Here is a 24,048-nt window from a genome sequence, read left to right on the forward strand (position 1 = left end):
TTTTATGTGTGTGCAATTTCTAAGTACCCCGACACAATTTGTTTAAAAGTGTTAATGTGAAAGAGGAATAAAATATATAAAATACATCAAAAGTCATACCTGAACCATTTCACTTGAGGGGAGGGGCGGGAGGAAGGAGGTTAGCAGAAAAGGAGAGAAGTAGAATGACTGAGGACTGTGGGTGCATTGGCAGAATAGAAGGCTGTGCAGTGCTGGAATGGGAACAGGGAATGGGGTACGTGGTGAAGGACAGTGACTAACGAAGGTTGACACCAGGGTGGTTACGAGAATGTTGGGTATATTGCATAATGAGTTCCCATCTGCACAATTCAGATAAGCCAGTATTGGTAAGTACGATCCAGATGACACAGGCTCACAAATTGTCACTGAAGAAGTGAACAACATTGTGTTGGGCAGTGTGCTCACAAGGGAACCTTCCCATCACAGCCGCCTCAGATTTAGTTATAAGTTGGCACAGTGGAGAGGCCTTGAAAAACTGAACACAGATCAATCAAGTAAACAGGTAAAAGTTGAGTGGAACTATGAAAAAATAAGCAAAATATACAAACTGAGTAGTACTGAGCCAACATCAAGGATAATGTAAGCATAGGTGCGCCGTGGTCTCGTGGTTGGCGTGAGCAGCTGCGGAACGAGAGGTCCTTGGTTCAAGTCTTCCCTCGAGTGATAAGTTTACTTTCTTTATATTCGTAAAGTTATGATCTGTCCGTTCGTTCATTGACGTCTCTGTTCACTGTAATAAGTTTAGTGTCTGTGTTTTGCGACCGCACCGCAAAACCGTGCGATTGGTCGACGAAAGGACGTGCCTCTTCAATGGGGACCGAAAACATTTGATCGCAAGGTCATAGGTCAACCGATTCCTCCACAGGAAAACACGTCTGATATATTCTATATGACACAGGTCACGGCATGTGCGTCACATGACAGGAATATGTTGTGGACCCACCTAACTTGAACACTTGGCGAATGGGTAAAAAGATTCTTCTACCGTTCCCGATTTAGGTTTTCTTGTGGATGTGATAATCACTTCCAAAAAGTGATGAAAACATAAGAGACTTGAACCAAGGACCACTCGTACCACTGCTCACACTAACCACAGGACCACGGCGCTCCTGAGCTCACCCTGTCCTTGATTTTGCTTATGTTGCGCATGGACTGCTAAGTTTGTATATTTTGCTTATTTTTTCATAGTTCCACACAACTTCTTCCTGTTTTCTCGATTGATCTGTGTTCAGTTTTTCAAGGTCTATCCACTGTGCCAACTTAGAATTAAATCTGAGGGGGGTGCGATGGGGAGGTTCCCTTATCAGCAACTAGGTGGTCCAACTGTTTCTTGGCCACAGTTTCTCAATGGCCATTCGTGCAGACAGCCAGTTCGTCGGTTGTCATGGCCATGTATAATACAGCACAGAGTTGAAGCTTAGCTTGTAGACCACATGAACTGGACTGGCGTAGGTGGTTCTTGCATCTGGGGTTCAGTGGATTGTGGAATACAACTGTTGGAGTATAAGAAGGACCTCCTGACTGCACCTAGCTGTCCTACCCCCTCTCCACCTCATCCCTGTATGCTCCCACGAGCAGTACTTCACTGCCCTCCTCCCTGCCCCAGCCTCCTCCTTACCCCCACTGCCCAGACTGCTTCTCCCATCACGTGCTGATGCCTGCAGTGCAGTCTCAGCAGACAAAGATTGTGTGTGTGTGTGTGTGTGTGTGTGTGTGTGTGTGTGTGTGTGTACTTCAGAAGGCCTTTTGGCTGAAAGTTTATTTATTTAGGAGTCCTTCTGTTGTGCCTATCTGCGACTCAGCATCTCCACTATATGCTGAGTAGCAATCTATCCTTTTCATAATATTGTCATTCGTACAAAAGATTCATATTTTGCTAATAAAATATTAGTTTTCAATGTACATCATGCTCATGTACGATACTGGAACATTCTGGGTAAAGTAAAAGCAATGGAATGATGAAAACTAATCACTTAGAGGAGATGGAAAGCCCTCCAGTGATGTAAATATAAACATAGAACAACTGCAACAGCATGCTTTATTTCAACCACTGATATAATCTGAATTAAACCTGCAAATCCTTCGATTGTACAACAGGTCTACGCAAGTCGGTGTGCTCTGCATGGGAGTGGAATATTAAATACTAAGTGCACAGTTCACAGAACTGATGGTAACATAATACTTTTAATAAAAAATATAAAATCAAATTCAGTTTTTTTTGACACATCTTAAAATGTGCCATATAGTGTGTGTGTAAAGATCAACAATGCCTGTACAACTAACATGTACAGTGGCAATGGTAAATCTGACGAAATGTTCAACAACTGTACACTAAGTCACAGCTACAGTAACTGCTCAGAGCTAGAAGCCGACAGATCCAGCAAGCGCCACGCTGCACGAGGGTCCGGTTCGTCACGGTCTCTACACAACACCCACACGTATGACACACGCATTATTTTCTCAGGATCCCCTTCCACGACTCTGCCTGTGCTAGAAAAGAAACAACAAAAAAATTAGTCATTCTTCAATAAAATCCATTCACTACTGCAAAGTAAGAAAACCAACAATGGACTTTATCACTAAAAATTGCCACAGGAGAAGACACTGAGTAGACCAAGTTTAGTATTTTAACCCTTGGTAGTCTAATAAAAGTATGCATATCTACAATTAAAAGAGCAATTGTGTATTAAAACTGACATTCTGTTACTGTGCTTTTATGTCAACGCTGCCAGAATGGGCACACTGCTCCCAAAAAATAATGATAAATTGTTCACACAGTTTGATTGATTATTTAATTTGCCATCTTTGCACATATAAAAAAAATAAATTTGTAGGAAAATGAGACACAATTTATCTCGTCGATGGTGTGGAGCAGATAATTCTGTTCAGACACCAACAACATTCCCCATTTGCATATTTCTAAGCATATTTCACAACACAGGCCATGTGTTTGTAGTAATTGCATCACTAGGTGTTACAATCTTCATTGCAGGCCAATTCCTTGTTGTTAGTGATCAAAGGTCAATTACCTGTGTTAAAGGGCTAGTAATAAGTGGAAGCCAACATGAAGGAATCAGAACTGGACGAGTTAGACAGCGTATGAACAGTCTTCAAGTGAGAATTCAGATGCAGATAGTAGCGGATGCAAGAGAGACAATCAAGTTGTTCGGATAGCAGACACTGGAAACAATAGTGACGTATGAAGAAAAATTACTGGAAAACTAGATCATAAAGATTTCCATAAATATTGTGGTGCACTTCTCTTACTATCACCTACATATACATTTCTGGAGCTAGAGCATATCACCAACACAACAGAATAATCGAACATTCTCATACATGCTGAAACATTGTAGAATATTCTCAACCTTCTGGAAGATTCTATAACCTTCTGAAAATTTCCACAGCATTCTGGAAGATGCTATGACCTTACTCAGCATTCTGGCCACTCATGGCTGTTTCGACACTTCATTCCCAGCTGCTTCATAACCTTCCCATAAGAAGTCCATTGCTGCGGCACTCTTTCGGAGTCTGTATCTTTGAAACTGACACCCGCAGTTCAAAACTGAAACCTTCTACACGGATGGGGGATGGAGGGGCTACTGTACAATATAACCCCCACAGGGCTGTGAGGGTGGATTGTAGAGTTATAGCAGCATGCACAGACACACCACACTTACTTTCGTTATATATGCTGATCAACCAGAACATTATGACCACCTACCTGATAGCCGGCGAGTCCACCTTATGCACTGGTATGAATTCGCCAATGTGTTCCTCAAACCACTCCATCACACTTCTGGCCTTGTGTTATGACATTATCTTGTTGAAAACACCACTGCTGTCAGGAAACGTGATTGTCGTGAAGGGGTGTACATGGTATACAACCAATGTATGATACTCACTGGCTGGCATGGTACCTTGCACGAGCTCCGTTGGACCCACAGATGCCCATACGAATGTTCCCCAGAGCCTAATGGCCTCTGTCCCGCAGTACAGGTGTCGAGGAGCTGTCCCCCTGAAAGATGACGCATTCAAACCCTCCTATCAGCGAGATGAAGAAGGTATCAGGATTCATCAGACAGTCCATCCAACATCTATAATGACGGGTAGCTGCCCAATCCCACGATGTCTGGACATAGTTACACCTTGGCTTCGCCACGTGTCGAAGACGTTCACCACGACACTCCTCGAACACCCAACATATCGTGCAGTTTCCGAAATGCTTGTGCCGAGACTCCAGGCCATCCCAATCTGCCCCAGTCAAACTCAGATCGCACACATTTCCTGCTCGACACACGGACAGCAAGTTTACTGATACTACAGGCACCATACGTGTGTGTGACTAGCAGTCATTCCTTGCCAGGAGATGCTGCTATCGTCTGGATGGGCTTATATCGATAGTAGGTTGGCGGTCATAATGTTCTGGCTGATCGGTGTCTATTGTCACTGACTCCAGCCTCCTCCTGCCATTTAATCCTGATTCCTGGGCAGCTACGAATAACAGTGCCAACAAACTCCTGCAGCGAGCAGCGAAGTTTAAGGATACAAAGAGATGCAAATAATAGTGTCAACACGTTCTCTGGTTAATTAATTTTTGACAATATTCCAATACTAGAAGTCATTCCTTCAAGTCAAATACAGTAATTGTTGCTGGTGTTTTATTTGCACTCTGCCTCTACAGTTTTTATCCCACGTTTCCCTCCATATTGAAATTCCTTCCATGCCTCGGGTTGTGTTCTATAAACCAAACCCTTCATTTATCGAGTTGTGGCTATTTCCCCCTCCCCAAGTTAGATTCTATACTCTTCTTTTGTTATCACATATAACTATCTAATCTTCAGCATCCTTCTGCAGCACCATATTTCACAAGTTTTTATTCTCTTCTACACTGTTTAATGTCCACATTTCACTTCTGCAGGACTACAAAGCTGCACACCAAATGAAGACTTTCTGAAAGAGACTTCGCAACATTTAAAATTTATACTAGACATTAAAATATCTTTTTTTCAGAAGCTCCCTTCTAGCTGCTGCTGGCTTTCATTTTACGTCCTCTCCACTCCTGCTACTGTCAGATAGTTACCTTTCAAATTGCAAAACTTGTTGACTACTTTCCGAGTTCCTTCAGCATCTCTCAATTTAAAGTGAATACATTCCATTATCCTTGTTTCACTTTTATTAATGATCATCTTACAACCTCTTTCCAAAACATTATTCATCCAGGTCAACTGCGCCTCTTGAAGTCCTTAGCCGTATCTGACAGAATTACAATGTCATTGGCAAACCTCAATTTTTTTATTTCTTCTCCCTGAAATGTAATTTCCTTCCCAAACTTCTCCTCCATTTCTTTCACAGGTTGCTCAACGTACACACTGAACAACATTGGGAATAAGCTACAATTCTGTCTCATTCCCTTCTCAATCACTGCTTCCCCCTGCCGCATCTTTCAACTTTTGTAACTGCAGTCTCATTTCTGTACAAGTTATAGATAAACTTACACACACTGTACTTAATCCACATTACTTTCTGGATTTCAAAAATTGTATTCCAGTTCACAATGTTAAAAGCTTTCTATAAATCTACATATGGTGTAAATGTAGTTCTGCCCCCACAAAGTCAGTCACGTTTTCAGTATTTCCTCATGTTTCTAAGTTCCACCAAAAGAATTTGCATCAAGTTTTGTGGTAAAATGGAATCAAGTGCTCTAGAACACTTTGAAACCATAGCCCAATCGTCCCAATGGAAACATCCCAGAGAAACAAAAAAGCATGCCAAGTTTTATCAAATGTCAAAGTTTTGCTCACTGTTTCTTTTCCCCCTCAATTACCTTGATGTAGTGCATCATAAATTTTTGCCTCAAGGTCGTACGATCAATAAGGAGTATTACCTTGATTTTATGTGCCATTTGCTAGAAGCAATATGCAAAAAATGTCCGGAATTGTGGAAAAACAATTCATGGCTTTTGCATCACGACTATGCACCCACTCATTCATCGTTGCTTGAGAGAGATTTTTTGGCCAAAAACAACACGAGAATCATGCCTCAGCCACCATATTCACTGGATTTGGACCCCCTGCGAGTTTTTCCCGTTCCAAAAACTGAAGTGACCTATGAAAGGATGAAGATTTTCAACAATTGAGGAAATAAAAATTGTGTCGCTGGAAGTACTCAAAGCTGTACCAAAAAATGCTTCTGAGAAGTGCTTTGAGTCTTGGAAGAAACATTGGCACAAGTGTATTGTATTTGAGAAGGACAACTTTGAATATTGATGGATAAATAAATAAATATTTTTCATAAAAATAAAGTCACCTTACTTTTTGAACACACCTCATATTCTTTCCATCTCTTCACCATCTGTGAAGCTTGTAGGCATATGCACTTGCACTGTTGTGGTGGCTCTATCCTTCGTTGGCTAGTATAATGCATTCATAATGCCAGGGGTCTCCAAAATACAGTCCGAAAGGGATTTAATCTGGCACACATCATTACGAACAAATATTAGGTGCAATCAAAAAGCCTCCATTTGAAGGGGGTACAATCCAGAATTGGAGTGTCAATCAGGCAAAAATCACTGTGAGAAGTAAGTCAATCATCCCATCGACACACCAGGATGAAGGTACCTATTTGGCAAAACAATGTGTGTTGCTTTGTGAAGAAGACCGTAACTGTGTGCTGCACATCCTCATCTGACAGAAACTGTCCACCCTTTGAGTACTTTTTTAAGGGACCAAGGGCATGATAATCACATGGGAGGAGATCAGGACTATAGGCTGGGTACTCAAGTGTGTCCCACTCAAGTTGGCGGAACTTCTGCATTATGACATTTGCGATATGACGACGTGTGTCATAATGAAGCAGTAACACCCTTTGTCAACTGTTTTTCCAGATGGTAATTTTTGACAACCTTCATTCTCAGACGGCTGTCTACCAATGTTTGTCCTTCAACTACCAAGAAAAGAATAATAGCACAGTCCGGTTTGGAAGAATTTGGTAATAGCATCATCATAATTCACATTTACCGCATACACATCAGAAAGATATGAGTACCACACTAATCCATTACTTACATGTTGTTGTTTATACCAACATCAGTCACACTACATTGCAGCAACACCCTCAAACAGAAATTGCCAGAGTTTTGACTGACTTTGCAGCGAGCCTCTTCAGGCTGGTTAACTGCTAGATACTGATGATTATGTTCTCTTATACACTGTCTATTTCAGTCGTAAAGTGGTTACCTATATACGTGTCTGGGATGTCATCGGAAAACTTGAAGAGAGGTACCCATGGAGGGGGATGTCTGTACGGTAGGCTATTATATTGCCTGTGCTCTTTTGGTAGGGTATCAGTAGGCAAAAGCAAATCAGCAGTTTGTTCCCAGCGTAGTGTTTTCCTGCAGCAAAGCATTGAAGCCACCCTGAAGTTCCCTTGTGGTCACTTTTATGCAGTTAAACTCTGATCAGGTGGACCTGCTGGCTGGCGAGCACACGTGGCCCGCTGGGCTGTCATCACTGGTAACCAAGCTGTAAGTAACTTGTAGCCGTCACCTCTGCTTGTGCTGTTAGGGCATTGATTATTCTGATAGCCTCTCTCTATTTTTCGCTGCCATATTCACGGCTACCAAGCAAGCACGCAAGATTCTCGAAAAAATTAATAAAACAGCCACTTTCCTTCTGGTATTCCACAACAGTTCACTTATTGTTCTGCCCCAGTCACACATAATGTTCATGCTCACTCACAAGAGTGCTAATAAGTCTTCTGTTTTCACCAACGTAAGACTTCACTGCATTCACATTTAAGTTCATAGATGTCTGCAGTATGGAGAGCATCTACGGGATCCTTTGTGGGCCTAAACAGACGTCAGATCTTGCGGCTACTATGGAATATGGGTTTAATTCTTTTCCAACACAGAATGTTGCCTAGAGTGTAGAGTTGTCTACCAATTACCTACCACAGTAACACAAGCAGTAGCCGGCCCACCAACCACCTACTAGAGTTGCCTACCAATTACTTTTCAGGTAGCACAGGCAATAGCCTACCATACAGCCACAGCCACAGCCACCCCCCCCCTCCCCCTCCTCCTCCATAGGTACCTCTCTCCAAATTGCCCAGTGACGTCCCAGACACGTGATATCGGTAGACAGCTGACAGCTGAAACAGACAGTACATAGTGGGAGTCTATCACCAGTATCGGGCAGTTCAGCAGCCTAATACCCAAAATTATTTTAGCCAAAATTACACTGCCTGTAGAAGCCTATGAACTTGCAGTAGCACAATTGTTTAGCAGCTTAAATCCACGAAAGAACTGTTCTACTGTAAGTTACTATGAGATCTGGTGAAATTTATTCTATTTTTCCTTGATGTAAAACAAATATATGCTATAGTCCCACTGCAATTTCTACTGTGGGCACCATCAAAGCTACATCGTAAAGAAGCTACAATTATCAAACAAATGCCTATCATTGGCATACTTTACGCAGAAATTGTCACTCACTTAGCTCCCACGACCTACAGTCGACAACTGACATACAGCTGCTGCTTTACAACACTGCTGTATGATATTATATGTCATTCTAGTGCAGACAGTATAGCGTAGCAGCCACAAATGTAAACAAATGAGAACTTAGACCACCCGAGGGGAGAGGAGCAGAGCGGGGGCTCGAGCCCCTTTGTGTACAGTGAAATTTTTTATTTTTAAATCTGCATCGAAATGACTCTGATCATTATTTTTGTTCAGTTAATTTGTTTACATGTAATTTTTTCTATTCATTTGTCTATTCATTAGTCATCACACAAAATATATCATTTGCTCTCATTTTTCTCCCTATCAGTATTTTTCTACTTGGAATCCTTGTTCATGTGATTTTAATTACTGCTATGAATTTTTTTTTTTTTTTTTTTTGAAAATTTTTTCATCGATTATCACAAATGAGAGTCCACCAGGGAAAATGGTTGCAGGATGTTATTTATTGCACCTTAAGCTACATCACTGTATGGAATGTCTGCAGTACAGAGAGAACCTACAGGATCCTTTGTGGGGCTGTATAGATCTCACCACTGGGGACCTCTCCTTGTTAGTTCAGGACACCTCCATCTGAAACTGCCAAGTGTAAGTGTCTGCATTAAAGGTGCTTTAGTATCTGCACTGAGTGGCACATTGCTACAGTAAACGCTCAGTGCAGGTACTTCAAGAGCTGACAGTGACTCAATAAAAACTCACCGTGTGAGTCAGTCTACAGGAAGAAGGAAGTCCAAAACCTCATGAACATGCACATGGGAACAAACTCAGCACGGGACTTTTGTAAGTGGCTGTCGACTGAGCACTCGAGCAATGACATTTGGCAAAATATGTGAGCCGAGGTTTGTAGTAGTCAGCCCAGCTTACTGCCACCCGCAACTAAACACCTCCACCAGTGGGTCTGCCCGTACTACACATCACATACACCCTCCGTGGCAGGTTTCTGCACTATTCCATGATGCCACTCACACTAGCTCATCTGCCACTACCGTGATGTCCGCTGACAGGCACACCGAAGGTGTGGACGAAATAAACAGTTTGCCTAAAGACTCTATTTTTGTCATGCACAGAAGAGGGAAAAACGTGATGGGGGAGGGGATCAACACAAAAATTCCAAGGAGATGCCTTCCTTATTTGTCCTTTAACCACCACTTTCACTGCCCAGAAGTAAAGAAAAATGGTCAAATATTGAATCTTTTCTGAATATCTGTTCAAAGATCTGTATGCCTTTTCTGATATACTCACTTGTCTTTGACACAGATTATCTGTTGCGAGGTGAAGCTGATAACCAGGACAGGTCCCTGGTCCATCATTTTCCCCATTGCCAGGTCAACATTGTCAACGTCGAGCACTTTGGAGTCTATGATCAAACCTTGTGCTCGTGCTTGCAGTATTGGAGTAGACAATAACCTGCCAAGAGAAGATAGTCAGAAATATGTCACATTGTTAACGTAAAGTACAAAATATTTAACACTTAATTTACACAGAGGGTGATTTTGCTGAACTACTACAGGAAATGCATTCTAGGGAAGATACACCCACTTCAAGCTGGAGATAGAAGATCCTTGACAGTGTATGTTTCAACGATTGAAAGCATATACAATGACACATCAGGCAACTAGGAAGGATTTGGCCTACCAGTGTTTTCGCTCCATACTCGAAACGGTGTTAAAAGTCACCTGTGATGACCGGGCTGTCGCAAGAAAGTACTAGGTGGCACCCCTCCACTGCTGTGGCCAACTCGATCCGGTGTGGACGTGTGTCGTGCAGTGCTGAGAGGAGAAGGCCCAGTATATTGACCAGAAAAAGGCCGATGTAGTCTTTACATATGCGCAGGCCAACGGCAATGGGACATTGGCAGCAAGACTACTGGGAAAAATATTCCCGCCGACACCAAGCACACTGTAAACTGTTTGTAACAGTGTTTCGTCATTTGCGTGTGACAGGCTCGTTTATGGGAATGGCCAACCGTGAAACGTGGACATGTCCAGCACATACAGGAGCCTTGAAGGAACAGGTGTTGAACATTAGAATATGACCCCAGTATCAGCACCGGGCAGATGGCCTGCCAGTACGGGGTAAGCCAGAAAACCGTGTGGAACATTCTCTGTGACAACTGCCACTAGCCTTATCACTATGCGTGCAGGCCCTATTACCTACAAATTCGCCTTGGTGGTGACAGTTTTGCCACTGTTGTACAGGCCACCACAATACTGGGTTTTGTGTCATCCATCCTATTGACAGATGAAGCTGCCTTTACAAGGGCCAGTACCGTCAACATTCGCAATACCTCCTTGTGGTTTACAGCGAATCCAGTTCGGCATCAATGTACGGTCAGGGATTACTGGAGACCACCTCATGGGACCTGTCACGGGAATCCACTGATGGGAGATGCGCCTTCAGCTATAATAATGGTAATGGTGTTATTACACGACAGTGCTCCAGATCACTTCCACATTTCCGTGCAGAAGAATCTCTACATCTATCGCGAATGGTGGATCAGACAAGGTGGTCCACTCAGCCCACTCAGTTGGCAGATCTTGACCCTTTAGAATTACACCTGTGGAGGCACCTGAAAGAAATCACATATGCAGAGCCCATCCCAGATGTGCAGACGCTGGAGCAATGCATTCGTGGTGCCTGTGATACCATTCGGGCGAAGAATGGCATATCATGTGTGTGTCAGTTTCTTAGAGGCCCACAAGTGTCACTTTGAACACTTTCCCTGAAGATGGTCTCATCGCAGCAGTGTACAGTGCAGGCATGAGTATCCTCTCAGGGACTGTTTCATACTGTTTGTCCCCATTTAGCAAAATCACGCTGTATACGCTGCTTTATGGTTCACAACGGACATGCAAGGACAGACTGTATTAGGAAAACCAATGTAATGAAGAAACAAAATGTGTTCAGCAGGACTTTAATGTTTAATAGAGTACAATCAACTTATGGTTGGCAATAGAGCAGTAGAGTATACTACAACAGAAATCAAACCCAGACCTTTACCACACACAATCTCAAACAGCTCAATCAGTGAAGATTTTAAGGAGTAAATACAACAACTCTCCGAACAGTACAGACATCCTTTCTCAGAGCAATGGAGGAGGAAAAAAGAAACTCTCTCTCTCTCTCTCTCTCTCTCTCTCTCTCTCTCTCTCTCTCTCTCTCACACACACACACACACACACACACGCACACACACACAGAGAGACATTTTGCCATTACTGCAGCTCCACAAGTTGTCATCATGACTGATTAAAGTATGGACATTCCACCAGGACTTTCCATTACCATATTCAATTGGTACAGTCTAGTTACCAGCATTATATACAGTCAGTCCAACAAGAAAGGTGACTGATTTCATATTTGCATAACTACTAATGCCATGGATGCACATATAAACTAGCAAGATATTTCAGCTACCTTCTGTTTTAAATTTAATAGCACTGGCATCACAGACTGTTTGTAAAACTGAAACTCAATCAGTATGTTTTGAACTTCAGTTGTGAAAGGAGTAACGGAACAACATGCAAACATCAAGTTTTATTTTGAATTAAGTAAAAATGCTACACACACTTTTGAAATGATAATAACTATTTATGGTAGTGAAGCAATGAGTTGTAGTGAAGCAATGAGCCGTGAAAACTTTTTTAGTAGAATGAAAGGTTTCACGATGATAATAGAAAGAGCATTACGTACAGTTCAAATCAAAGAAAATGTTCAAAAACTGGCAGAAATTCTTCAAAACGATCACAGTGCATCTATCAAGTTAATTGAATAGCTCACCTGAATTCATAAAACCACTGTGCACCACATTCTAACTGAAAATTTGTGCAGCCAGAAGATCTGTTGTCCCACTCACTGATGATCAAAAAGATTGCAGGGTGGAACACAGCAGAGACAAAAAAAGATCGGTTGTTAGGGACCCAGACTTCGTGTCTCGATCATAACAGGTCAAGAAAATGTAGTGCTTTCAGTACCACCCACTTACACAGAACCAAAGCTTGGAATGGAGAGGTCTGCAATCTCCAAGACTGAAAAAAGTGTGCAAGCAGGAAAGCCATCTCAAGACAGTGTTTTCTTTGATTATAAAGCAATTATCCATAAGAACACATTCCAGAAGGTTAAACGTTGAATGCAGATTACTACTTGGGTGTCTTATATTGTTTATGGGTGACGACAATGCACTAGTGCACAAAAAACCGAGATCATATGCGATTTCTTGGCTCAAAAATGTATCGTTGTGCTTGAACACCCTCATTATTCATTTGATTTGTCTCTGTGTGGCTTTTGGTTATTTCTAGAATGGAAAACAGCAATAAAAGGAAAGAGTTTCAACACTATTTCAGATTCCAAAAGGCTATGACTGTGGTACTCAAGGCAATTCAAAGATGGAGTATACTAATTGTTTTGAAAAAATTTTCCAATGCTTTCAGTTGTTGTTGATTGCCAAGCAGTCCATTTTTGAATCAAAAGTTATTTAAACTAAAAATAAATGTCTCACATTTAACTTCACGCCAGACACCTTTCTGTGGGTCAGACTGAGTCCTGCCTTTAGATAACATCTACTATTTAACCCTGATAGTGTGCACCTCAAACTGTCACATGAACTTTACACCAGTGTCACAGTGACCCTCAATTATTTGCTGGGAAAATTGCCTGAAAATAGAATATCTCGTAATGAAATTGGACTCTCATATAGTAAACTCATTTAATTTCATCTCTATTACATACTTTTCCAATCAATATTAGTATTAATGCATCCAATATTCAAGACGAAGTAAAAACTGTCATGGAAACTTTTTAACGAAGAAATCTTAAAGTGATCCGGATCTAAAGACTTTATTTGCAGTTTAATTAGATGAAGATGCCATTGACTTAATGGAATTCACATATTACACAAATATTTCTCAATTATTCATAAATCCGTTCATTTATTTCTATACTCTTGGAATATGGACTACAATATTATTGGCAGCTGTCAGGCCTCAACTATTAGCGACAGATGTTTCAACATGACCATTCTTAACATGGATGACGACTGTATTTTCTTCACTTCAGTCTGAAGATTCAGTGGACTGATCAATTTCGTGCGGCCCGCCACGAATTCCTTTCCTGTGCTAACCTCTTGATCTCAGAGTAGCACTTGCAACCTGCATCCTCAATTATTTGTTTGACGTATTCCAATCTCTGTCTTCCTCTACAGTTTTTGCCCTCTACAGCTCCCTCTAGTACCATGGAAGTCGTTGCCTCATGTCTTAGCACATGTCCTATCATCCTGTCCCTTCTCCTTATCAGTGTTTTCCACATATTCCTCTCCTCTCCGATTCTGCATAGAACCTCCTCATTCCTTACCTTATCAGTCCACCTAATTTTCAACATTCGTCTATAGCACCACATCTCAAATGCTTCGATTCTCTTCTGTTCGGTTTTCCCACAGTCCATGTTTCACTACCATACAATGCTGTACTCCAGACGTACATCCTCAGAAATTTCTTCCTCAAATTAAGGCCGGTATTTGATATTAGTAGACTTCTCTTGGCAAGAAATGCCTTTTTTGCCATAGCGAGCCTGCTTTTGATGTCCTCCTTGCTCCGTCCGTCATTGGTTATTTTACTGCCTAGGTAGCAGAATTCCTTAACTTCATTGACTTCATGACCATCAATCTTGATGTTAAGTTTCTCGCTGTTCTCATTTCTACTACTTCTCATTACCTTCGTCTTTCTCCAATTTACTCTCAAAACATACTGTGTACTCATTAGACTGTTCATTCCGTTCAGCAGATCATTTAATTCTTCTTCACTTTCACTCAGGATAGCAATGTCATCAGCGAATCGTGTCACTGATATCCTTTCACCTTGTATTTTAATTCCACTCCTGAACCTTTCTTTTATTTCCATCATTGCTTCCTCGATGTACAGATTGAAGAGTAGGCTACAGCCTTGTCTTACGCCCTTCTTAATACGAGCACTTCGTTCTTGATCGTCCACTCTTATTATTCCCTCTTGGTTGTTGTACATATTGTATATGACCCATCTCTCCCTACAGCTTACCCCTACTTTTTTCAGAATCTCTAATAGCTTCACCATTTTATATTTCCAGGTCGACAAATCCTATGAAAGTGTCTTGATTTTTCTTTAGCCTTGCTTCCATTATTAGCCATGACGTCAGAATTGCTCTCTCGTCCCTTTACTTTTCCTAAAGCCAAACTGATCGTCACCTAGCACATTCTCAATTTTCTTTTCCATTCTTCTGTATATTATTCTCGTAAGCAGCTTTGATGCATGAGCTGTTAAGCTGATTGTGCACTTGTCAGCCCTTGCCGTCTCTGGAATTGTGTGGATGATGCTTTTCCGAAAGTCAAATGGTATATCGCCAGACTCATATTCTGCACACCAACGTGAATAGTCGTTTTGTTGCCACTTCCCCCAATGATTTTAGAAATTCTGATGGAATGTTATCTATCCCTTCTGTCTTATTTGCCCCTTAGTCCTCCAAAGCTCTTTTAAATTCCGATTCTAATACTGGATCCCCTATCTCTTCTAAATCAACTCCTGTTTCTTCTTCTATCACATCAGACAAATCTTTACCCTCATAGAGGCTTTCAGTGTATTCTTTCCACCTATCTGCTCTCTCCTCTGCATTTAACAGTGGAATCCCGTTGCACTCTTAATGTTACCACCGTTGCTTTTAATGTCACCAAAGGTTGTTTTGACTTTCCTGTATGCTGAGTCTGTCCTTCCGACAATCATATCTTTTTCGATGTCTTCACATTTTTCCTGCAGCCATTTCGTCTTAGCTTCCCTGCACTTCCTATTTATTTCATTCCTCAGCGACTTGTATTTCTGTATTCCTGATTTTCCCGGAACATGTTTGTACTTCCTCCTTTCATCAATCAACTGAAATATTTCTTCTGTTACTCATGGTTTCCTCGCAGCTACCTTCTTTGTACCTATGTTTTCCTTCCCATCTTCTGTGATGGCCCTTTTTAGAGATGTCCATTCCTCTTCAACTGTACTGCCTACTGCGCTATTCCTTATTGCTGTATCTATAGTGTTAGAGAACTTCAAACGTATCTCGTCATTCCTTAGTACTTCCGTATCCCACTCCTTTGCGTATTGATTCTTCCTGACTAATGTCTTGAACTTCAGCCTACTCTTCATCACTACTATATTGTGATCTGAGTCTATATCTGCTCCTGGGTACGCCTTACAATCCAGTATCTGATTTCGGAATCTCTGTCTGAGCATGATGTAATCTAATTGAAATCTTTCCGTATCTCCCGGCCTTTTCCAAGTATACCTCCTCCTCTTGTGATTCTTGAACAGGGTTAATTCACTATTACTAGCTGAAACTTGTTAGAGAACTCAATTAGTCTTTCTCCTCTTTCATTCCTTGTCCCAAGCCCATATTCTCCTGTAACCTTTTCTTCTACTCCTTCCCCTACAACTGCATTCCAGTCGCCCATGACTATTAGATTTTCGTCCCCCTTTACATACTGCATTACCCTTTCAATATCCTCATACACTTTCTCTATCTGTTCATCTTCAGCTTGCGGTGTCGGCATGTATACCTGAACTATCGTTGTCGGTGTTGGTCTGCTGTCGATTCTGATTAGAACAACCCGGTCACTGAACTGTTCACAGTAACACACCCTCTGCCCTACCTTCCTATTCATAACGAATCCTACACCTGTTATACCATTTTCTGCTGCTGTTGATATTACCCGATACTCATCTGACCAGAAATCCTTGTCTTCCTTCCACTTCACTTCAGTGGTGCATACAGACTGACAAACAAAAAACTCTTGTGTCAGAGTGACCCTGGTGTACGCTTCTAGGGTCAATATTGCCATTCATCTTTCAAGTCCCTTTTCCTGTTTGTACAACTTTGTTGTTCGTTTAGGGCTGTCCACCTTTTAAGGCCATATGATTCATTCTGCATGTTTTACATTTTGGCTTTCATCACTGCTTCGATGAATTTATTATAATCTGACCGGGAATTATGGGAAGGCCACTGTACTGTAAATGATCTGAAAATAAGTTAACTACTACATTTAAATTTGTTTTTGTCGATTATGTATTTTTCACTGAAGAGACAAAGAAATTGGTATAGGCATGCATATTCAAATACAGAGATATATAAACAGGCAGAATACACCACTGCAGTCGGCAATGTCTATATAAGACAACAAGTGTACAGTACAGTTGCTACATTGGTTACGGCTGCTACAATTGCAGTTTATCAAGGTTTAAGTGAGTTTGAGCATGGTGTTATAGTCGGTGCATGAGCGATGGGACACAGCATCCCCGAGGTAGTGATGAAGTGAGGATTTTCACGTACGACTGTGTCACGAGTGTACAGTGAACATAAGGAATCCGGTAAAACATCAAATTTCCGACATCACTGCAGATGCGAAAAGATCCCTCAAGAACGTGGCCAACGATGACTGAAGAGAATCGTTCACTGTGACAGAAGTGTAACCCTTCTGCGAAATTGCTGCAGATTTCAATGCTGGGCCATCAACAAGCATCAGCGTGCGAACCATTCAATGAAACTTCATCGATATGGGGTTTTGGAGCTGAAGGCCCACTCATCTACCCTCGATGACTGCACGACACTAAGCTCTACTCCTCGCCTGGGCCCGTCAACACCAACACTGGACTGTTGATGACTGGAAACATGTTGCCTGGTTGGACAAGTCTCGTTTCAAATTGTATCGAGCGGATGGATGCGTAGGGTTAGGGAGACAGCCTCATGAACCTGTGGACCCTGCTTGTCAACAGGGGACTGTTCAAACTGGTGGAGGCTCTGTAATGGTGTGGGCGTGGGCAGATGGAGTGATATGGGACCTCTGATACGTCTAGAAACAACTCTGACAGGTGACACATACGTAAGCATCCTGTCTGATCACCTGCATCCATTCATGTCCATTGTGCATCCCGATGGACTTGCGCAGTTCCAGCAGGACAATGCGACACTACACACATCCATAATTACTGCTGAGTGGTTCCAGGTACACTCTTCTGAGCTTAAACACTTCTGCTGGCCACAAAACACCCAAGACATGAAATTACTGGGCATATCTGGAATGCCTTGCAACAACATGCTGTTCAGAAGAGATCTCCACCCCCTCGTACTCTTAGGATGTATGGGCAGCGCTGCAGGATTCACATTGCCAATTCCCTCCAGCACTACTTCAGACACTAGTTGAGTCCATGCCACATAGTGTTGCGGCACTTCTGCTTGCTCACGGGGGGCCTACATGATATTAGGCACAAGTACCAGTTTCTTTGTATCTTCAGTGCGTGCCGTGCGTGCGTGCCTGGCAAAACATTTTGATTGATCTGTATATGATCAAGGACTATTTACCCATTCCAGATTATAAACCTTATGTACTGGACTATAACAGTGACTGATCTGATGTGCGATGTAATAGGCTCATGCAAGTGTAGAATTGGAAATTATTTTCTTTTGGATCCTAGTGTCACTTCAATTTTTTAATTCCTCCTTATGCTATCCCTCTTTATTTAGATGTCAACTAACATCCTGAAACTGATAGTACTGTTAACAGATCTTACAACAGCTGTTTGGCGAGGTTTATTTTTCAAGACTCTGTGAAAATGGTTGTACAAACATCCAGGCAGATCTTGATTATTAAAAATTTAAACTTGTACATTTTACAAAACTCAAAACATGACACACTACAATCAATAATTCAGAATCGGAATAGATCAACCATACTAATATTTGAGTATAACAATTTGTAGGGATCTGAAATGGAACAATCACGTAGGCTCAGTCATAGGTAAAGCAGGTGGCAAATTGGTACATTGTTAGGATTCTAGGGAAATTTGGTCAGTCTATAAATGAGCGCTTGCAGAACACTGGTGTGACCCAACTGTGAATACTGCTCATGTCTGTGGGACCGTGAATACTGCTCATGTCTGTGGGACCTATACTAACTAGGATTAGCAGGGAATATTGAACACATACAAAGAAGGACAGCATAAATGGTCACAGCTTTAATTCATGTGAGGCCATCACAATAATACTAAAAAACCTCAACTGGCAAACATCTGGTTAAAGACATCAATAATCTTGCAAAAGCATTCTTACAAAGTTTCAAGATACAGAATCAATTGAAGGGTCTAGAACTATAGCCCTGACTTATCACTCCTCAGCAACCACAAAGACAAGATTCGGGTAATCTCAGAGTGCACAGAATCACTGAGATGATTATTCATTTCATCTTCCTTATGTTAATTGACTGAAAAGAATCCTTAACAATGGGTACAATGGAAGGTGCGCTCTTAAATGCACTTCACAGTAGTTTACAGAGTACCTATGTAGACGTATATATAGATGTTTTCCACAGAATTATGTATATGCACTGTCCAATTACAATAATGCAACCACCTGTCAAATGCCTGAATAACCACCTTCTGCAGAGCATGTAATTTTTAGCGATGACGTGACATTCCACCTTAGTGGTAAAGTCAACAGACACAATATTCGTATATGGGGTTTGGAAAATCCACATTCACCATTGCAACATGAAAGAGACTCACCAAAGATCAACATGTTCTGTGCGGTATCCCATACAAAGGTTTATGGACCATTTTTCTTTGCGGAAAGAACTGTAACGGGAACCACGTACTTGAACATATTGGAACAATGGCTGTTAACTCAAGTTATGAAAGATTCCCAGGACTTCATTTTCCAACAATATGGAGCTCCACTCCATTGGCACTGTGATGTACGAGGCTTTTTGAATGATTCCGTTCCTCAGCACTGGATCAGTCGCAGGGGACTTGAGGACCTGGCTCTGCACTTCTAGCCACTGAGGTCTCCTGATCTCACACCCTGCAACTATTTCTTATGGGGTTATGTGAAGGAAGTTGCTTGTGTCCCGCCTCTACAAACCACACTAAATGATCTGCAGAACCAGATCACTGCTGCCGTGCATTCAGTAACAGCAGATAGACTTTCGCGTGTGTGGGATGAGTTTGGCTACAGCGTTGATGTTTGCCGTGCAGCCAATGGTGGCCACATTTATCACATTTCTATTTATTAAATAATTATTAAAAACTAATTAATTACAAATTATTAACTTGATATCAAATATTATGAAAAAAACCATAAATCTTCCTCTTTTCAGTGGTATAAAGCTTTTTCATTTTGGAGTTTTACTTGAATAAATACGAAATTTTGAAAATGGGCCCATCATTTAGAATAAGCCTGTATTTGTTCATTCTATATACAGTGAGATGACAAAAGTTATGGGATAGAGATATGCACATATGCCGACGGCACCAATATCGAAACACAAGGTATAAAATGGAGAGCATTGGCCAAGCTGTCATTTGTATTCAGGTGATTCATGTGAAAATTTTTCTGACTAGATTATGGCTGCACGATGGGGATTAACTGAATTTTAACGCGGAATGATACTTGGAGCTACACAAAATTCCAATTTCGGGAATTGTTAGGGAATTCAGTGTTCCGAGATCCAGTATCAAGAGAGCGCTGAGAATACCACATTTCAGGCATTACCTTTCACCGCAGACAATCCAGTGGCTGACGGCCTTCCCCCAAAGACTGAGAGCAGCGGCATTTGCATAGTGTTGTCATTGCTAACAGACAAGCAACACTGGGTTAAGTAACCGCAGACATCGATGTGGGACTTACGATGAACTTATCGGTTAGGACTGCGTGGCGGAATCTGGCATTAATGGGTTGTGGCAACAGACGACAGTGCCTTTGCTAACAGCACAACATCGCCTGCAGTGCCTCTCCTTGGCTTGTGACCATATCGGTTGGGCACTCGATGACTAGAAAACTGTGCGTTGGTCAGATGAGTCCGAATTTCAGTTGGTAAGAGCCAAAGGTAGGGTTTGAGTGTGGCACAGACACCACAAAGCCATGGACCCAAGTTGTCAAGAATGCACTGTGCCAGCTGGTGGTGGCTCCATAATGGTACGAGCTGTCTTTATGTGGGTCCTCTGGTCCAACTGAACCACTTGTAGACCATTTGCAGCCATTCATGGACATCACATTCCCAAACAATGACGGAATTTTTACAGATGACGACGAGTAACGTCACCGGGCCACAAGTGTTCGTGATTGATATGAAGAACACTCTGCACAATTTGAGCGAATCATTTGGTCACTCAGATCGCCCGACATGAATCCCTTTGAACATTTATGGGACATAATTGAGGAGTCAGTTCGTGCACAAAATCTTGCACCAGTAGCACTTTTGCAGCTATGGAGGGCTATAGAGGCAGTATGGCTCAATATTTCTGCATAGGACTTCCAACAACTAGTCGAGTCCGTGCCATGCCGAGTTGCTGCATTACGCCAGACAAAACGAGGTCCAACACAATATTAGGAGGTATCCCGTGACTTTTGTTACCTCAGTATACATGTTATACGATGTTGGCTCTCGGTATTTTGGCATTATTTATAAAGTTGCTCCTGTTTGTCAAATCGTGCTGAGCGTTACTGCTATAAAATCTGGTACAGAATTTTAATTAATCACTGGTATTGCTTCACAAGACCTAACGACAGACAACATTACTGTGAGTGACATTGTACATACTGCGTTCGGATGTTGCTAGTGGCTAATTAGTATAAGTTTTTTCCGATTTTAAAGTGCTTATTACAGTAATTATTAAATTTCATTTGTGCGATTATACAGAACATAGTGTAGCAGATAGCTACATGTGGCACTTTAATCTGAGCTTCCATGTGTACTATTTTCATTATTGCCAAAAACACTAGTCAGCAATTGTCACACACAGTCATTTGCAACCAAACAGATGCTAATTCACAAGTTTTGCTGAAACATGAGCTGGTGACTGTATTTTATTACTCAATGACTAATATTTCAATCAGTTGCAAGTTTAGCTAACAACTCTAAATCAATGAACTTGAATACAAAGTTTGTTTCTAACCACTGTTGTGCAACATACTTGTTTGTTCAATGACAATCAATAACAATCTTGCTTGCATTCTTTTGGTCAAAGTTTATTCTTCAGAAACAATGCTTTTTCTGTAAAGTGGAGAAAATTAGATTATAAAAGTCGTCAATATACTGGAAAGTGCAACCAAGTTGTAAGCTCACCCGCAGTTAAACACAATCAAATAGCTCTTTCAGACATCAAAATGGAAGGTCTTCAGTCATCCACCACACAGTCCAGACCTCTCTCCCGGTGGTTATGAAATATTTGGTGAGCAGGCTCTAAGAGGCATAAGAATCATCTCAGATGAGGATACTGAGCACTGTGTTCAGAACTGGTTCATAACATCGCCCCAGGGGTTTTATGAGATGGCCATTAATCACCATGTGTTGCAGTGGACCAGTGTCTCAACAATACTGAGCAATATTTTCAAAGCAAAGGTATAAGTTTCTGGTTATAGGCCTCCGGTTCATGTTTTTGTCCCTCCCCCCATCTGCAGTGTGCCCCTATTCAGTGACTCCTCATCTTTCTTTGTCACTATATAAATACATTTTCACTCTTGCGCCCTGTCACAGGCATTTTATTTTGAGATAACTACACCATATTCCGGAGGATTAGATCGTCGAGTCCTCTTTGTTATGTGTGTTGGTAGTCTCTGATGGTCCACTGAAAGAGATTAGTTTTTGGTTTGTTTGTTACGATCCCTAATGTTCCCCTGAGAAGCTGTGGTAAAAGGTGTCTACCCAAACAGAACCTGACTTATCTGTGCGAGCCTCTTACAGCTGGGACACAACAAGTGCCTCGTAGGTTGCTCACAATTTTAACTTCAACAGCTTCTGACTTGCAGCTCACATTAGGTGAGGTTGAAAGTTAAGTACAAAGTGAGAGGCCTCACATAGACAGCTTTTGAATGTGGTAATGGGAAGTATTTGGTGGAATATAAATCATTCGAGGAGTAAATGTAACAGCAACAATAATTCTGACTGAGCAAAGAGACAGTTTTGTCACAGAATGTAATAACGTGGTGCTGAATCACAGCTAGCCAAAAGGAAAGAAGGGGAGTACCTTGACAATTTTGAAATGGAATTGCGAGGAAACATGCTTCTAGTGAAATGGACCAATGGAATGAGGAATGAAGAAGTATTTCTACGAACAGTAGATGTAAATTATGAAAATGGTGGGAAATTAAAATTCAAGTGCCCATTAGTCTGCCCCCTCCCTCCCCCAGTGACAACTATCAATGCATCAGAACAGTTTCTTTGCAAGCAATGGTACGAAATCCCTTTTTTTGGATCCCTAGATATGTAGGATTGTTTTGATGGTGAAGGTAACATTGCACAGTGCTAGGTAGGTGTTCATCTTATTCTGTTCAACTCTTAGGTGCAGGTAGCAAATAAATGCAATATGTATATAATTATGGAAATGTTTCTGCCTTGAGCAAATACAAATTCTTCTCGTTTAACATCCATACATATTATGGTGAAGAAATTTTACCATCGTCATTGGATCTTCATCGAATAAGTATGTACTAGAATGCTGGAGCTCAAGACATGTGAAAAACCGATCAGGAACCAATAGGATCACAAGGAATTTACATGAGAATGCCAGAAAAAAGAGTAACTGAATAATGTCCACAATTCAGAACAGGATTTGTGGTTGGTCTCAAAATAATTGAATTCATAACAGAATTTAAAGCACAATATCTCAAGCTATCAACACTAACTATAAAAGCTGAAAATAAAATATACTTAAATACTTCTTGGCACTAAAGCCTATGTAGGGCCTTGGTTCCTCTGATGACCACAGCCAAATCCTGACATTTTTCTGCTTGCTTCCTCCATCTCCTGACTCCAATATTTCTCAAATCATTTTCCACATCGTCCAGCCATCGTTTTCAGGATCTCCCTTTGCTGCTTTTGCCACCTGGATTTCCTGTGTAAACCTTTTTAACAGCTCAATCCTCTGACATTCACTTTACATGGCACAGCCATCTTAAGCTGTTACACTTAATTTCAGTCACCAAGTCAGGATTTCTATACAGTTCTTCCAATTCCTTGTTTCACCCTATCCTCCATTGCCCCGCCTCATACACGGCTCCAAAAATCATTCTTAATATTTTCCTCACCCATCTTCTCAAGAGCTCTTCTTACACTACAGTCGTTGTCCATGTTTCTGAGCCATACATTACCACCAGTCTTATGACTGTTCAATAGACAATCACCTTCGATTTTCTGCTCAGGCTACATGACTGAAGGATCTTGCTAAGGCCCAGTAAGCTCTATTTCCTGCAGCAATCCTATATTTTATTTCTTCTCTTATTCTGCTAGCCTCCATAACCAGCACTTCCAGGTATTGGAAATTCTCACATCTCTCGTAATTGCCTCTGTTCAACTTAATAAGTTCTCTTTAACAGCAGCATTTTTCCTGGAAGCAAAGAGATACTGTGGTTTTGTGTTGTTTACTCTAAGTCCCAACTGTTCTGCCTCCTTTCCAGTCTGTCAAATCCTTCTTCCATTTCTTTCAAACTTCTAGACAGCATTCACACAT

General features: G+C 41.4%; 1 protein-coding gene across 3 annotated transcripts in view; it reads right to left on the minus strand.

Annotated features, from left to right (window-relative positions):
* Window positions 1-2,036: 2,036 nt before the first annotated feature.
* LOC126106874 (mitochondrial import inner membrane translocase subunit TIM44) overlaps window positions 2,037-24,048 on the minus strand; it is a 52,599-nt gene continuing 30,587 nt past the window's right edge. For 2 of the 3 annotated variants that reach the window (XM_049913273.1, XM_049913272.1), the window contains exons 7-8: window positions 9,785-9,949; window positions 2,037-2,511 (exon numbers count right to left, since the gene is read on the minus strand). In XM_049913273.1, coding sequence (XP_049769230.1) covers window positions 2,364-2,511; window positions 9,785-9,949 — 313 coding nt within the window. In that variant the 3' untranslated portion in view covers window positions 2,037-2,363. The remainder of the gene's footprint in view (window positions 2,512-9,784; window positions 9,950-24,048) is intronic. The other variant, XM_049913274.1, reaches the window with a different exon arrangement.

The sequence above is a fragment of the Schistocerca cancellata genome, chromosome 10 (assembly GCF_023864275.1).
Source record: "Schistocerca cancellata isolate TAMUIC-IGC-003103 chromosome 10, iqSchCanc2.1, whole genome shotgun sequence".
Lineage (NCBI taxonomy): Eukaryota > Metazoa > Arthropoda > Insecta > Orthoptera > Acrididae > Schistocerca > Schistocerca cancellata.